The 17726-nt window shown below is 34.6% G+C and overlaps 1 protein-coding gene and 1 long non-coding RNA gene across 2 annotated transcripts; one reads left to right on the top strand and one right to left on the bottom strand.

Moving 5' to 3' along the window:
- Positions 1 to 1219: 1219 nt before the first annotated feature.
- Positions 1220 to 7673, bottom strand: LOC116350373 (protein strawberry notch-like). Its single transcript, XM_031782150.1, has 13 exons — positions 7463 to 7673; positions 6260 to 6646; positions 5913 to 6088; positions 5502 to 5793; positions 5312 to 5417; positions 4978 to 5131; positions 4367 to 4647; positions 3942 to 4231; positions 3614 to 3863; positions 3181 to 3382; positions 2339 to 3102; positions 1889 to 2195; positions 1220 to 1811 (listed from the first exon to the last, which is right to left on the bottom strand). Exons 2-13 carry the CDS (start codon positions 6639 to 6641, stop codon positions 1581 to 1583), a joined length of 3435 nt encoding a protein of 1144 aa, XP_031638010.1. The 5' UTR covers positions 6642 to 6646; positions 7463 to 7673; the 3' UTR covers positions 1220 to 1580.
- A 2002-nt stretch (positions 7674 to 9675) lies between these two features.
- Positions 9676 to 13035, top strand: LOC116350326. Its single transcript, XR_004202013.1, has 3 exons — positions 9676 to 10063; positions 10147 to 10162; positions 12420 to 13035. It is a non-coding gene; the product is annotated as an uncharacterized LOC116350326 (long non-coding RNA).
- Positions 13036 to 17726: the final 4691 nt, after the last annotated feature.

A 17726-nucleotide genomic window follows, 5' to 3' on the forward strand; every position in this document is an offset into this window, starting at 1 on the left:
TTGTATCCCCAAGATGCGCATTTGTGTGAGCTAATGAGTTAGTTTGCATTTGTGTAATTGTGTTCGCTAGCTTTAAGAAAAAATACACATCCCAAAAAAACCGCACATTTATTCGAAGCGCACCGAAGAAATTCAAGAGTGACTGGAGTGTAAAATTCGGAAGAAACTGAATATGTCATTTTCTGCCAATGACAATAAACTATACATTACAACCCGATCCATACTTACATGAGATCATCGGATGAGAGATTGTATATAATGCTCGATTTTCCATCTCGACACGAATACATTAGTACTTCTTATCATTGAATTGCCCAATGAACGATTCACAGGATTTGGAAATGAATACATACCGGAATTGGTGACCATGAAGCTCAAAAAATTAGCAAAAAACATTTTAATTTGATTAAAAATAATAATGTGCAAAATGCATTGGTAACACAATTTAGTATAATTAGCAGCAGTTTTTATCCCCAAGGCCAATGAGTTAATGAGTTAGTTTGCCTTTGTATTGTACTATCAAAACAATGTACGTGTGTTCTCTACCAAGATACAAAAGAAAGGAAAAATGGCTATCAAAAGCAGAAAAAGACATTTAAAAATGTCAATCCAATGACAATAAAGTACATTAAACCCTCGGCCGAAACTTACATGCGATTATCGGATTTCAAAAACTGAAAACTAAAGAAAAAAGACTTATTTTTTGATGTTCGCTCTTATATAGACTATGTGACTATGAGAACTCTGAAGAGAACTGATGAATAACAACAGTGTGTGTGTGTGTGTGTAGTGTGTAGTAACAGTTCCAATTAGAGCTCGAACACAGTCGGCAGAAAATGTTTGCCATTAAAGGTGCCTATTTTACTTCGCTGAGCAAATTTGATCCACGAATATGCATCAATACCATGGATTTCATCGGGTGTTCATCAATGCGAATATTCAATAATCTGCAAAGAGCAAACAACAAAGGTGCATCATAGCCAATGCACTTGTTGATTTGGTTACAGTCAATCAGTCATTTTATTCTGAAAAGGGTATAAATTTATTTTCAAGTTAAAAATGAATCCATGGCCATTGGCCATAGTCAAGGACATAGTCATACACATGCATGCACACATGAGAGTAACAAAAAGGAAATATGCTCACCGTTGAAAATTTCATAGACAGTAACGATAATTAAAGAGAAAAAAAAAGATTTCCAAATCAAAAACAATAAATATCAATGTCAACTTCAAAAATATTTTATTTTTCTAGTCTTTTTGGATGAGAAAGCGATTGTTCGCATACATTTCTTCCATTGTTAGAATATTTTTCTTAATTAGAAATTCCCTTGAAAATAAGAAATCTCTTTTAGAAATTCAGTCATCAGTCTAACTTAATTTTCAATATTTTGCTTAATTTGGCTCTTTTCTGAACTATCTGCTTACAAAAAACCATAAGCAGTGGAAGCAATTAAATGAATAAAAAAAATTAAACTAGAAAAAAAATAAGTAAATATTCGTTGGGTGATTTCATCAAAACTTAAAAAATACGATCTACGTCGAATAGATGTGTGATTGCATGAAATAAAGTCATGTCAATTAGTTGTCGAGTTGAACCGAGTCTTTTTCGAGATCTTCGATGATGTGAGTGACGCTGGATTGTGGCACCAAAACTCCAACAATCTTTCGTCCTTCGGCCGTTTTCATACGAATCACCTGTAATTTGCCCACCATTCCTTGTTCATGTTGGTTGATTTGGTGCTCAATGCGCTGCCAAACTGCAAAAATTGAACCAGCCACCACGTAGTATTCACGCTTGCGCAAACCGAACTAAGGGAGGTAAGAAGAGAATTTGTTAAAAATTCTTGAACCAAAACAAAAATATTTTATTTTTTAGCGAATCTTACATCACAAAAGAAACCAGCAGCTGCATTTTTACAATTTCCCCACCAATATTTATGCGCGCACATTTTCTGCGATGCTTCATATTGGTCATTCCAGGACTTTTTCGCATCTTTTGGTGCCACTTTGTAGTTCTTGCTTAGAATATCAGTCAAATATTCCTGGCGCGTCAAAATACCAACATTTGGACGGTAAATTTGCATTAGAGTTGAATGCTGTGAACTATTTGCAAACATGGCAAGTGTGGCTGTTTTGCGTGAACCGATTTTTGATATATAAAAGCCTTCGTTCTGATCATTTGATTTGGCGTATCTAGAATAAATTGTAAATTAGTGACGTATATTTTCAGTTTTATGATAAATTATCTCCAAACGATCATTGAGGCCATAAAAATATGGCTTATTCTCAAGTAATTCTCAATTTTAATCATGTCTCAATAAAAACAATTTACTTACTTTTTTTCTGCCTCTTCGAATGTGATTCCTCGGTCAATTTCGATGGTATGAAGCTCAATGGGTGCAATGCCAGTGGCATGTTTACGATTGAATGTTCGGGTGCTGAGCACCTTCACGTTGTTGGTATTGCCCATGTCCATGATGCCCATATCGTATTTGCCAGCCTTTTTGGCATCATCGATCAATTTATCCATCGTGTCCGTGAAGTATTTAAACAGATGGTTTTGTAGTTTAACCGGCAAGCCCAGAATGCGATTCAAGAATCTGGCAATATCTGATCGGGCTCCGTCCTTGAGACGTTGCTTGTTCGTCAAACCTTCGATGTCTTCCATTAAGCCGACGCCAATCAATGCATTCGATAAATCTTCAAAAAAGTCACCTTTATACTCTTTCGGTGGTGGGATCGAATCGTTTCTACCACGACGAAGGATGCTATCATAAACGGTACCAAGTGCATTTTTGCCATAGCGATTCTCGACGTTGAATTGTGAGAGATCGCGAGTGTCGGTTGCACGTCGATCGGCATGAGTTAATGCTCCAAGTGATTCAAGTCGCTTTGCGACCGATGCAGCAAATCGACGTTCGCCAGCCAAATCGCTAATCAAAAATATGTATTCCGGTGGACTGACCTGATTGGCACGATGTGTTCGACCAAATTGTTGAATGGCACGATCAGCTGACCATGGCAATTCGAGTGTGATGTGCACACGACGACGCTTATTCTTTACCCGACGATCACTTTGCAGTGAGATCCCATTTGATGCCTTAAGACATATAAAAAATAAATTAATTATTCTTCATCATTTTCGTATTTTTATATATTTATTTCAATATGTAGTTACCGCCTCCGAAATGATTGCAATCAATTTTTCACCATTCATAAAACGTTCTTTTTCACGAATATTTAGCTTTTCCAATGAGACATCATCTTCGGCGCGTGACTCATATTCGACACCTTTTCGAGTTCGCACTACACGACCCTTGCGACCTGTTAATTCGGCTACCTTACTTGTTCCACCGAGTAAATCGATCAAATTGTCCAATCTGTTGTTGATTTACGATTTAAAATAAGAAAAAAATAAAAATGAAATCGATTTTAAATCAGAAAAAATGATGAACTTAAAAAGTGAAATTGAAAATGATCTCAGGTTTGATTGAATCTCAGATATATCACGTGATTTAAATCAACGATAAATGAATTGTTTTATTTTCAAATGAAATCAACCTCATTTGCAAAGAGACCATACTCAATTAAAAATAATTCAATATACTTACGTGTTTGTTGGCAAACGTTCACCAAGTTTCTCGATCTTGTTCAATAGATCCGCTTTCATACGAGCAGCCTGTTCTGCGTTCAACTTCATCTTCTCATTGTCACCGCGATCAGATTGTGAGTTGTTATTCAAATCACTGTCTGTCTTTTGAAGATCGACGATCTTGAAGTCTTCATCGTCGAAATCATCATCGAAATCTGAATGATTTGAGTGATTGAGTATAACGGTCGTGTCACTGCTGTTTGAAGCAACTTTTTCGAAATGATTCGGAAAAAAACAGTATTAAAAATTGGGAAAATTGCTCGCTTGGAATTTAATTTTGAATTTACCTGTGACAATGCTTTCATCGCTTGACGAGCTGTCCCATTCATTTATTTCAATATCACAGTCCGAGTCAGAGCTCGTTTCTGTGTCCGAATCATGAACGGTGATGGTAAATCGTGGACGTTTTGTACGTGTGCTTGCATGTGATGGACCAGCGGAACGCTTACGTGCCGGCTTCGATGTTGCTTTCGGTGCAATCACTTTCGATTCCTTTTTTGCGATTGTCTTTTTTTCCTTTTGGATTGGCTTATTTGGAGCTGGAAAATGCTTCCGGATCATTGAATGAAATACAGCTCTAGAGAGCATAGAAAATATCGATTAAGTTAAATAAAATATCGATAATAATGTCATATTTGATGTGAAACAACGGACACTATGCAAAAGTAATAAAATTTCGCTCAAAAAAATGCAAAACAGAATCTTAACTTACTTGGCTGTCGACACAAAGTTGTTCAATTGGCCACCTTGAATGTCGAGTTCCTCGAGGGTGCGCGCCTCACCTGTTGACTGAAGCCCAATCACCACACATTTTCCATCCTTGACAGCATCTTGTGCCGCTTTGACAGCGAATTTGATTTTCGATGCAATGCACAAGTATTTGAAGAAGCGCTGATGAGCTCCCCAGAACTGTGCCCATATTACTTTTGATTGCTTTCGATCAACCTTCATCAATGCAATCGCTTCTACGATATTTTTTGATGCTTCGATCCACTGTAAGTTGAAAACGTAGTGTAAAAGCAACTCTTTACAAAACACATCTAGAGCAGTAATATGCGAGTAAAAATTTTCCAAATTTTCTTCAAAAAACCCTAGGAAGTCGAGAAAAATTTTCGTTCCGGGCGAAAATCCCTAGCAAATTGGATGAATTTTGAAGTCACAGTGGGGGTAAACCCCACTCTCCCCTCCCCTTTGCGCATTACTGATCTAGAGGTATGTCTTATTAGCAGACGTCAATCAATTGAGTTCAAAGTTTTGACAACAAAAATTAACAATTCCAACGTCAAAGTAATTTGAAACTATTGATAAAGAAAACCAACGTACCAAAGCTACAGAGTCATTGTATGTTCTCTCGGATGCTTCATCGAATGGAATTTCCTCGATTTTGAATGTGACACCTTTAAAGCTCAGCTGTCGTGCGATGTACATTCCACGCAATTTCATGTCCATTGCAACAACTTCCATTGCGCCAACGCCACTAAAATCAGATCAACAAATTAATTAAATAAATAATTAAATTTTAAACATAAACTTCACAAAATCCGAATAAATTTTATCCAAATAGATCTCTTTAAATTTGTCGAGATTTGTGTGACTCTGTGAATCAAATTTAATTTTGAAATGTGAAAGAAAAACCAAAAAGTTTTATATCTCTTACCGCTTTTCGATGGTTGTGAGAAACAGTGCAAAGTTTCTAAAGGGTGTACCGTCTCCCCATAGACCAAGTCGATTCATGTAGGCCATATTCCGTGGCTCGGACGCACCTGTTTGAATTCAAGATTAAGAAATAAAGGTTAGAGTTCTCAGTTCTAATCTCATTGACCAAAAGAGTCATTCATCATACACACCAGTTGCCGAAGCATATACAACACGAGCATTTGGAAGTCGTTCCTGTAACTCTTCGACCGCTTTTCCAGTTTGTGAGCTATCGCCTTTGGCGTTGACCAAATGCTTGGCCTTGTGGCATTCATCAAAGATGATGACACCATCATAATCAGCGCCAAACCATTGCACCAGTTGATTCAAACGACTGATGTTCTTGTTCTTTGCTTGTTTGCTAATCAACGACGAGTATGTGCTGAAAATTACACCCTCATTGATGTAACCATTGATTTTCGAATCAATTTTTCCATATTTGAACTGAAATATTGAAAAAACTATTGTTTAATACGAATGGAATCGAAAAAATTCAATAAAAAACCGACCAATCATATCCCAGAGAAAAAAAAAACCAATTCATGTTCCATCAATTGCGTTACCTTGCTCAAATTGTGAACTTTGATCTTCCCGGCGCCAATGTCTTTCAAATCTCGCGTGGAGTCTTCGACCAAGTCAGCTGAAACCGAAATCCAAATGGCCTTCTTTCGACCACGTTGATGACTTTCGAAAATGATGCCGGCCACCGTTCGACCTTTGCCAACACCAGCACCATCGCCTACATAATACACAAAAATTGTCACATTTTTTTATAAATATCCATGGAAAAGTGCAACCAATAAACACAAAATATCTTCCGTTTTTATGAAATTTCTTCTCAATTTTAATTACAAATTAAACGCAATCATGTTGGTATTAACTGTTACAGAGTCAACTGTTACAGGCTTACCGATTAAAAATCCAGCTCGGAAGTTGTTTGGCAGCAGTTGTTCGTGTGCTTGCGATGCATAGATTATGGACTCTAATTGTAATGCGCTCAATTTTCCTTCATCGATTGTTTCATCTGGGATCTCGAGTTCGTAGCTGATGTCTGTTGGAGCAACAGACGATAGAGAAGCCGTTTCAACTACAGCATCCGGATGCTTCTTGCCAATTTTCAACTTTGCTGGCCAATATTCCGCATAAGTTTCGGCCACAACCATGCCCTCTTCATCAACTTCGTCTAACGGTGGGTTCGTTCCGGCTGTACTACCACTGCCCAATTGAATACCTACGCCCAATTGAAGACCGTTTGGACCACCATGCTTGCGCTTTCGAGAGTTCTTACTCATTTTTGCTGAGAGATAGAGAAGATAAATTACGACTTGTTTTTTTTTAACTTGACTTTATTTCAGGCATGCATCAAATTGTAAAAATAATTCAGGCAGAACTAAATTTCCGATATCTCAGATGCATTACCCAAAAAAATTGGAATAACTTTTCAGCCACAGAAGATGAAAGTGGTTAAAAGAGCTGTTCAAAAAAAAAATTGAGATCGAATTTGAATAGTGACTGTTGTTCCGATTTTAACAAAGCCATCATGTGAACAAAAAACTAAATTCAGAAAAATCCGCAGAAATTCGATGCATAAATGTGTGAATCATAAATAAATAATTTCGTTCAAAACACATAATGAGTTGCTTGGAAAATGAATGGTTCTGTCAAGAAATTGAAGGAGAACCAAATGCTATGTAACAAAATGGTCACATTTACCGTTTTCCGTGCGACTTAAATCGTGGCTTCAATGTTTTATTTAAACGCACCAAAAATCACCGACACTCTTCTCAAAGAAGATAACACACAAACGATGTATGTTTCCAGCCAAAGGAACGGGAGAAGAAAAAAACACAAAAATGTTGTGCCCATTTATCAATTGTAAACATCAGTTGGAATGAATGCCTTTATTTATTAGCTGGATCACACAATAACGGTGGCGTGAAACAGAGCCGATGGCGCGAAAATGTCAACCAATTTCACAAAATTGTGAAATTCGCGAATAAAATTGTTAATTTTTGTGCAAAAGATAAAAAATTATGGAAAATGCACGAAAAACGTAGTTGGCATTGAATTGACGAAGAAATGTTTGGTAAATGCTGTGTACAGAACTACTTACCAAAATTTGTCACGATCTTCTACAAAATCTCGCAAATTTGTACGCTTTTCGTTTTTTCTATTCTTATTTAATTTGGCATCAATTTATACCACCATTGGCCAATTGTCAATTTCAAAACAATTCACGAAAAATAATTAAGGATATTTGTTTGGCACAAAAAAAAAAACACACTAACAGAACACACTAATATAAATTAGTCGGTGCGACTACTCTCGATGACAAAATGTGATGAAATGCCGCTTCTAACATAGCACCAACACAACGATAATGTCACAAAATTGACAGCGCAGGCGATGATTCGGTATTGTTGCATTTTTTTCGGGCTAAATTTGAAATGGAAAGTCGGTTATTTTGATCATTCATTTTGAGATCATCTAAAAAACTCATTAATTTTCCAAATAATTTTCATGTGAAAAATCGATATTTTGACGAATTAGATTGATAAAATCCCCATCAAGTGACCAGAGATATTGAAAATTCAGAGCAAGAAAATGAGACAACAGACCATCTAATGCGCATGACATTTCGCCGAATTGTGCGCCAAGTGGTTGTTTTTCCTTGTGTGTTAGTGTACGTTTTGTTCTGTTTATTCGTAAACAACGCGACGATTGCTTGTGTGTACAATGCTATCTCCCTTGTTCGCATGTGAAAACAAAGGATAGATAATTTTTATACGAAAAAACCAAAACAGAAGTCAGATTTGCGATTTTAAATTGGATTCGCGGAAAAAATGTATATTTATCAACAAAAAAAAAACATCTTGAATTATCAAAGAAAAAACTTGACATTTTTTTCATATGCTTGTTTGACATCAAAATCAATGTGAAAGATTGAGAGCAAAAACAGCACGTTGCATCGCACCTCCTTCTCTAGCTTACAGAAATTCCCGTTAGTGAGAGTGTACCCTATAACAGGTGTTCCGTGATTTTATTTCTTGACACTATAAGAGAACTTTCGCTAACGAAAACAGAGAATGTCTACAAAATTTCAATTAAGATCTATTCTATCTCCCATGAAAAAATCCAATTTTCGCTATTTACAACATTTTCATTGAATTAAATGACAAATTCGGTTACCTCATGTTCAAAAAACCGAACTTTGAAAAATGAATAGAAAAAGGTATCCCTTCCCTTTGGTGATGACCGATATGGTCTTATGTTTCGTGCGTATCATAGATTCAAACTTTGATTGTGCGACATGATTCTTTTTTCGGTCTCAATAGACCAAAAACGGTGAACTTGTAAAAGGTTCCGAAAATGTGTGTTGGAACGCCTTGAACCATCGCACACTGATACAAATTTGAAAGTTGTTATTTGACAATGATATCATAAGTAACATGCGGTAAAATAGCGATAAAGTGCACAGTTCCATCGCACAAAAAAATTAATTTGAACATAAATTTCATTGTTGCATCAATTCAATTTCTGTAATCCGCAGTAATTTTTTTATATTTTATCATTCTATCGATTCCGCAGAACGAGAGGTCAAAATATGGTGATTATCTCATCTCCGTATGGTTCATATCTCGATGACATCATTCCATGTTGTTGAAAAACATTGATATTCCGAAAGAAACCAAATAGACGCCGAGCAAGAGAGAATTGTGATATAGAATTCGAAAAGAGAGAAACTATGATGGAGTGAACGTCGAGCGAAGTAATTGAGAAAGAGAGAACAATAAACAAGCGAAACGAATGAACAAACCAAGACAAAGATAAAATTAAGAAAGAGAATTAACGAAACGAAAGAGATGTATGGCATCGGAAGTCAAATTAAACTAGTAACAAAACACTGTTTAAATACAAAACCGCTAACAATTGTATCATCATGAAGCCGAATGACGAATTGGCTTTCTCTTTCTCTTGCGACTCGGTATCGTGTCGTATCGAGTCTATGATGCGCAAGCAAGTAAAAAAGCGGCAGCAAAATAGAAGGGATGAATTCATAAAAGAACTAATAAAATCAGCCATAAAATGAATTGCGATATGATGGAAACAACAACAACAAACCCGTCGCAGACTCAAACGCATACACACATTAAGTCGCAAACAAAAAGTCTTCGGTTTTTTTCCTATTTCAATAAAACACACCTAAATCGAATAACAAAAACATAGAAATAGAACCAACTGAGAAATCGTCTGTGTGTATCTATGTTCGATGTGCGTATGGTGCTTATTGTTGTATTTATTGTACATCTGCTCTGCGTTGAATGCGTTATCGTCGAACCGAGTGAGTGTACGTGTACATTGTTGCCTTTATGGGCATTGTTATTACCTTCATGTCGCCGTTTGACCGCGTATATTTTGTGAACGTTGTTTCAGTTGTTATTTCACTCGCATACAATATAGCCGTAAAGATCAGTGTCACACACAGCAACTATTCAAAAAAGTGGGAAAAAAAACGCCATACAACAACATAAAAATTCAAGAAGTATACCACGATCACACGTGTAAAAAACAAGTTTTTTTGTTTAAATAAATTTCAACTCATCAGTTGTTGTTTGACCGTCATTTACGAAAGGTGAAATAAATTTAAAAGAAAAAGAAATCAAGATGAAGTTCGTTTTATTATTTGCATTTTGCTGTGCTGCCTTCGCATCAGGTATTTTTTTTTATACGCAATTTAATTCATTTCAATTGAATTTTCATAAATTTGTAAAAAAAATGTTTTCAATTTTTCCACAGTTTCTGGCGATTTGACGTAAGTTTCATATTTCATTTTGAAAGTTAACCTAATTAAAATTCATCCGAAAATGTTCGATGAAAGTTTATTTGTTTTTATTTTTCGTTTCTACCTCTCACATTCAAAAGTATGTGGATTGTGATAATATCACACCCGATGCTGGGTTTTAACAAGTTTTAATTTTTGGTTTGAAAAAGATGTTTGTGTCGATTAGTTTATTAATATAAACTATTTGGAGAATGAGCTCATACTTTTGAGCCAGTGTGTATTCCATTTCAGTACATACATACAAAAAGTTTATGTGATGAAATATATAAGCAGCGGCACGCGTACGGCCAATGCTTAACAAACGCATCACGTAAACGCCTTTGCAATGAAGGCCGTTGCGTCAACAACTGTGTGTTTTGATCATTCGAAGAAGAAAAAAATACACTCGTACAAATGCATAGTGTAAACAATTTTTTTTTTCAATGCTGAGTGTGACAATGTAGGTTTTTTTTCGTGTGGTAATTGTTGCGTGTTAAGCATTAATTGCGGATAGTATTATAAAATATTTTTTTTAAATGTGAGTCAGAGTTAAAATTAGTATGCTATGTTGGAAAAAATCTTTGAAATTTCCAGAGTGACTGATTACTATGCCACCAACGAACCTGACTCACTTGCAATTGCTGACAAAATAACAATTCAATATTCAATTCGCGATATGACGAAGTCCTATCAAAGTAACGAATGAGACAGCACTTAAACACTTAATCATATTGTTTTTTGTTTGCTCACTTGGTATAAAATCATTCCAGTCGGCGAATTCGTTCTAAACAGAATTCGATTGTTTCGTTCCATTCGGTATTATTATTTTTAAACGTTCGCTCATTCCATTTAGTCAAGTGAAGTTTAATTGAATGCCACATATCTCGATGAATTCATTTGCAAGGCGATCATTCGAACGAAATGCAAACTGTGGTTTTAAACGGAACTACGTCGAATTTCAGATAAAATTAGTGTCGATTATTCTTGTTACTATGTATTTAATACATAAACAGAACGCAATGCACAAGTGATGTATGTGTTTAACATTATCCCCATTGCGTTGCACATTTAATTAATTTTGAGGTGTGTAAAATTCATTTAGGTCTATTTTGGTATGCGGTGGCATAATACACCATTTTATGTATCTCTATGCGGAACAAACCTGGAATCGCAAGAGACCAACCGGGGTTTTTCTTTATCACGGAAAAACTTTGAAAGATTACGCCATTCGTGGCTCAATTACGTGTTCAAATCATTTCAACAAAACACATTTGATTTTCCGTTATTCAAAGGGAAATGCCATTATTCGCTGTGTTGGTCACACCCTGTTCGAATGTATTTTTTGAATTATCATTTACATATATGTATGGTGACCGTACAGCCCCCCCCCCCCCCCCCCCAATGGACAGAACACGAGACACATTCAATTCCGCTATGATGAATCCAGTCGATATTTTTTTTGAAAAACAGTGAAAATAGACTGGAGTTGGTGTGAAGATTCGATACTATGCTGATTATTAGAAAAATTCATTCGTTTTTGTATTATACGTTTAACAGAAAAATGTAGAAAAAACATTTGAACAATGAGAAGATTTATATTTATTACAATTTCTATATGAATGAGAAAGAAGAAAACATTTAAAAGCGAAAGAAAGACGCACTCCATCAAGATAACATAACTTAGAATCGCAATAGCGTCGTATATGATACGCTAGAGCTATGTAAGCGTTTATATCGTCAGTAGTTGCGTCCGCTACGTTCTTTGGTGGGAACTTATTCATTGTTTACATCTTCTTTTGCTTCTTTCACATTCAAATATTGAAAACATGGAAATAATTTATGAAAAATAATGAAAACTGAATTTTTGTTGAACATTTTTTTCCCATTGAATGTTGTAAAATGATTTAGAACGCTCTGCGTCAGAATAAATTTCACAGAGAAAAAGTGATGTAATTTTTCCGACTTTTTTTTATGAAAAACCACAATTGAATTAAGTGGTAACAGTCATGTTTTATCAGATTTTTGAAGCAAACTTAGTGACAACAAGAGATTAATTTGACTTTTTATCGCTGAAATGTAGTAAACTTTATTAAATTTCACACATTTAGTGAGGTACACATACTAGAAGGGAGGGAGAGAGAGATAGAAAGAATGAGAGAGGTTGAAATAGAGAGAGAAAAATTAAATGAAAAGAGGGAGAGGCGAGAAAGAGAGAATATTAATAAATTTTATTTAATTTTTTTTACAGTGATGATGTAAATTGCGGCGTCATAAGAGCAAGGAGCAAGTTCGGGAGTGAGGGAGGCTTCGACAGCTTTAAAACCAGTCTTTTGGTCCTTAAATGCGATATGGGATTGGGTAGCATGTCCGACAATGCCTTTTTGATTATTTCGTATATAATCATTGCAATCTTGGCACTGATTGCTTTAATGATAATCGTATCGGTTGTAAAATGCATATTCTGTGCATAAATCACAATATGCCCAATCAGCTGATTGTTGTATATATACAGATAGAATGTAAAGCAAACAAAATTGACAAATGCCTAACGTTTACAAAAATTGTATAAATTGCATGTAAGATCTTCTATTTTGCATAAATTCAAAATTGTGGGTTCGAAAGCAGCAATGTTATCCAAAAAAAAACGAACAAAAAACGAACAAAGTCTCTGAACTTTGGGTTATGTTCTTTTCTGTGCTATGCCAAAATCAGCCAATCTAAATTAAATGTTTGAAATGAATCTTTAAAAATTTGATAAATTTTAAGTTTTCTTCTCTCTCTAATAATATATTGTAACAATCGATTTGAAAGCCATTTTGAATAAAGAGTGTTTTTTTGTAATTTTAAAAAATCTAAAAAGAAAATTTGTTTTTATTTTGTATGAATCGAGGAAAACAGTGTGGAAAACAAACGAAGGAAAAATAGTAAACTTCATATTCCCTCATTGAATCATTGCAGCAAGGCTATAAATATGTAATTAGCGTCTGAACAGGCAATTGGATAAAAGGCAAACGGATTGATTTCATAACGCATTCCTAATTACCACGGAACACTAACGATGTGTACGCGCACACGTGTGAACGACCGGAAAATGTTTACAATTCAACCGGACCGATTTGTTGTTGACTCGCTCCACTATTCCACATGCTATTATGTCTAAAAAAAGATTGTATTCGCTCGTTACAACAAAGTTGAACAAACGTGCGTACACATACATCGTATTGAACGCAATGGCGATTATATTGCTTTGCTATCCATATCAAACACCGCACGTACATGAAGTCCGTTTGGCTGGAATCAATTGCAGGAAAGTTATATTACCTTTTTTATTGGCCGGAAAACAAACAAAAATCAAAGATTATAAGGTGGGTGATTAAATGTCATTTTTTCTATGGATTGTTGAAGAAGAAAAAAAAAGTTTTTTTCACAAGTGTAGGTCACTTGTTTATTTTAACAAAAAATTGTCTTTTTTACCTCATATACCCACCCGCCTGTATGAGAGACAATGCAAATGTGAGTTGAACGTGAAAAAACATCAAAACTTTGTCATCGTGTGGCATTCGTAGTATTAATTCCTTTTGTTTGTGTTTCTTTTTGCATCTTTAAGGATATTCTACGTTTTCCTTTGCTTAAATTTATTAAAAACGAACGGTTCTTGTAATAGATGTCTTTCTTCTTGAAATAACATTGCAAAAATCGGCATCAGTCCAATATGCAACAAATTTGGTTCAATTACCCGTCATGAAAAGTATATCGGCTGATCTTTTATTATGATTCATACTACAATTTTTATACACCGTATTTATTCGTCTTTCCAACCTGAACCAAACATTTCATTTTTGTATGCGTGACTTTATTATGACTTTTTTTCATCAATTATATTTTGTTGAACAGAAGTTGCGCGTTCTATTTTAAAGCAGACTTATTACATCATTATGGTGAAAGTCATTAACTCATAACTTGGAATTTGTAAAAGTTTTCTGTATTAAATTCAATCGATTTTAGCCACTCGAGATTACTTATAGTTAGGTCCATGCTTAACCAATACGCGCTTTTCATATCAACTGAAATCTGTATTTACAATATTTTTGATTTATTCTTACAAACTTGTTGGCGAAACCTTTTTTACATGGAATTTTGACTGGAAAGTTCCAAAAAGATTGATTAGTGCTTAATTAACAAAAGGATGCATTTATAAACTTCTTGTAAATTCTGCAGTAATGTTATTATTTTCACTAATCTGTTATTGTTTTCTTTAGAACATAATTCTAGGGGGTAGACACACATTTTTACTATAGAAAACTAAAAATACACTACTACATGGGCTGATAAGTTCTTAGAATCGGACACTAGATGGCGACACAAGTAAATATCCATTTCATTTTTAGGAAGAGCCATCCTTTTTAGGAATGCCAACGGAATTTGAGCCAAATCTGTTCTTGGACTCGGAAATTACAACTGTTGGAAGGGACCAACCTCCAGTTTTTTCTTAAAATGAAAAACGAATCAAAATTCATTTGTTAAATAATTATAAATTTTTGTTTCTTATACCTATCAGTGAAATCAAAACCGAGCTAGATGGTATTGTTTGGACTGTTTACTATCGATTAGGGCCATTTGGAAGTAGTCTATTGAGTTTGCATGTGGTCGTACAGACCGAAGTAATTATTGCCTCTAAAATGGTAGTTTTTGAAGAGTAGAATCTACTAGAAGCTACTAAAAGAATATTTCACTCTCCTTTAGACGTCATTAATGGTTAATAAATGTTTCGCAGGTAAAAAAAATCACAGCTCAAAAAGACAATTTTCAAAATTTTCCTCAATAACAAGTCGAAAATTTGCTGGTTTTTTCTAGTTCTAATTATAGATAATTAAGACTAATTAATATGTATTTATGTAATGTCCTCGAAAAATGTAATTTTGAATGATTTCTTAATGAGAGTCAGGTTTAAATTGCGGTGCATTCGAATATTGATCACATTTTATTTTGTGCGATCACCCCATTTGGAGAATTCACAAGCATCTTCTCTAAAATACGAAATTATTCAGATTTTTTAATCGAAAGATTTACTTTGATAAAAGTTTAGATCTAAGGGTAGTAAAGTTGAGCGAACGGAGAAAGAAAAGTTAAATTTTTGGTAATACAAAAGTGGAATCGGAATCTGTGAAAAAATTCAATTAAGAAGAGAAAACCATATTTTTCTGGCTAAAAATTCGGCTTCAATTAAAGTTCAAATTACATTTAAAAGAACAAAAAAAAAAAAAATGGATGCTCCACCAGCCCAAGATTCACGTCGTAACATTTTGAATGCACTTAATGACGATTGTGTGCAAGAGATTTTATTGCTGTTGCCAACATTGCGTGATTTCATTCGTGCATCAGAGACATGTGTGCGTTACAAAGAAAACGCCATAATGTGCTTTCACCGAAAATATAAGCAGATTTGCATCGATGACGATTTAAAACGTCCAAATGCGATCCGTGCAAAAAATGTACCACTTTGTTTTCCGATTTTCGGTAATCAGATTCGTTCGATCAAATGGTTGAATTGCAAAGATTACCAAACTTACGGAAATGCATTAAAAATGATTGCAAAATACTGTCGTCATACATTAACCGAGTTTGTAATTAACGGTGGATGTTCCCAGATTAAAAGAGCTCCAAATGGTGATTTCAATATGCATTCGACGAATGTGATTCGGTTCAAAAGTGAATTTAAGTCATTGGAACGATTGGAAATAAACTATGGCAGATTATACAATTTCAATTTAAATTCGAAGCTAAAAGAATTGATTTTGAGACGAGTAACTGTGTTAAATTTCGGTTGGATGTTTCATCATGTGCCAGCATTGACGAATGTTGAATTTTTCGACATAAAACACATGAATGAAGAATCTCTACTAAGCTTCTTGGAAATGAATCCACAAATTAATAAAATGAAATTATATTGTTGCCAACAAATCACAAGCCATATCCTGCCGGAACTTGTAACTCATGTGCCAGATTTAACCGAATTCACGTTCGCAGCCAGTTGTGACACAGGCAATGCATTTGAAAACCACATTTTGTTTTTGATACATTTACGAAAATTGAAAGCGTTGAGTTTGATTGGTCGCCATTATTCACCGAGAACATTAATCAATCGAATGGTTCAACAGAATGTACCACTTGAAAAGCTTGTACTTGAGGGTGCCGATGACGATTGCGTAGATGCCATAGCCAAACTGAAGACGTTGAAACATTTGGCCTTGATTGTACCATCACTTTCCGAAGCTGACGCTATAGAAATGGCCAGAATTTCAACATTGGAACATTTAACAATTACCGTTGAAGAACTTACAGCAAAAGGTATTATACGAATATTGGCATGGGGAAAGAAATTAACAACACTACAGATTTATTCACTTGATTTGAACGTCGATGCAAATGATTATAAAGAAATAGCGGCATCGGCTGAAGGACGATGCATGGTCACCGTGTCTATTATTACCAAAGATGTGAACGAAAATCATTTAAACGAAAATTGCAAATGGGTTAACATTCGACGAAAATCAGCATTTGTTTATCGCATTGAATAATTCATATTCTTTTGAACTGGAATTTCTGTTGAAAAATTAATTTTTAAATCGATTTGTTTTTTATCAAGTAACTCAAATGAATATTTTAAATATGCAAGTGAAATTATTAAAAGAAAACGATAAATGTCAAAAATTGAAACTTAATCATCCTATTCAAATATTCGCATTACAAATATGTATATTACTAAAAAATAAGCAAAGTTATATTATTTAAGTCCCCCATTTTCTTACTCATGAACTAATGTCATAAAATTAGGCCATGTTAAAAAAATTGTAAAATAAAAATTTTAAAAAATGTTAAAATAAAATAATCCAAATAAAACATTTTGTAAAACATTCTATTTATATTCTATTTAAAACATTTTGTAAAACGTGCAACAGAACAAAATTGTGTGTAAATGTAATTCATAGATATTCCCTTCCATTCCACATTTGGTTCGTACTGTTTCCGTTGAAAAATCAGAGTGTCACCATCGTCGCAACCACACTGCAGTTATACATAAGACTATATAAAATTCAAAACTGTAGCGCCACTTCTGTCCTATGGAGTTCTAGTCAGTTATTTGCCACCGAGCAAAAGTCTTTTCACTAGTTGGTGACAACTTAGTATAGATTACCGTAAATTCCGCAGTGGCAAACAACTAGTCTGACACTCACAGAAAAAAAGCGGATATTTTAATTTGCCGTTTACATTTTTTTTCGTCTTTTTTTGCTGTTACTGTAGTAACATGCCTATAGGCATGTTTATATGAAACTCTCGGTATAATGCACAAAAATATCGGTTTTCCGGTTTTTCGGTTAATTAAAACCCAGAAATCATTCCGCTGTGATTTAAACCTATTTCTGGGTTCAAAATATCCGCTTTTTTTCTGTGAGCACTTTAGGCATAATTTCTTACGATTGTTGCACATAAAACTCCAAAATTGGAACCACCAATGAGCGTTTTTTCGAACCAATAAAAAGTAATTAAGTCATCA

The sequence above is a fragment of the Contarinia nasturtii genome, unplaced genomic scaffold (genome assembly GCF_009176525.2).
Source record: "Contarinia nasturtii isolate CC-2019 unplaced genomic scaffold, AAFC_CNas_1.1 Cnas_scaffold_4084, whole genome shotgun sequence".
NCBI classification, from domain to species: domain Eukaryota; kingdom Metazoa; phylum Arthropoda; class Insecta; order Diptera; family Cecidomyiidae; genus Contarinia; species Contarinia nasturtii.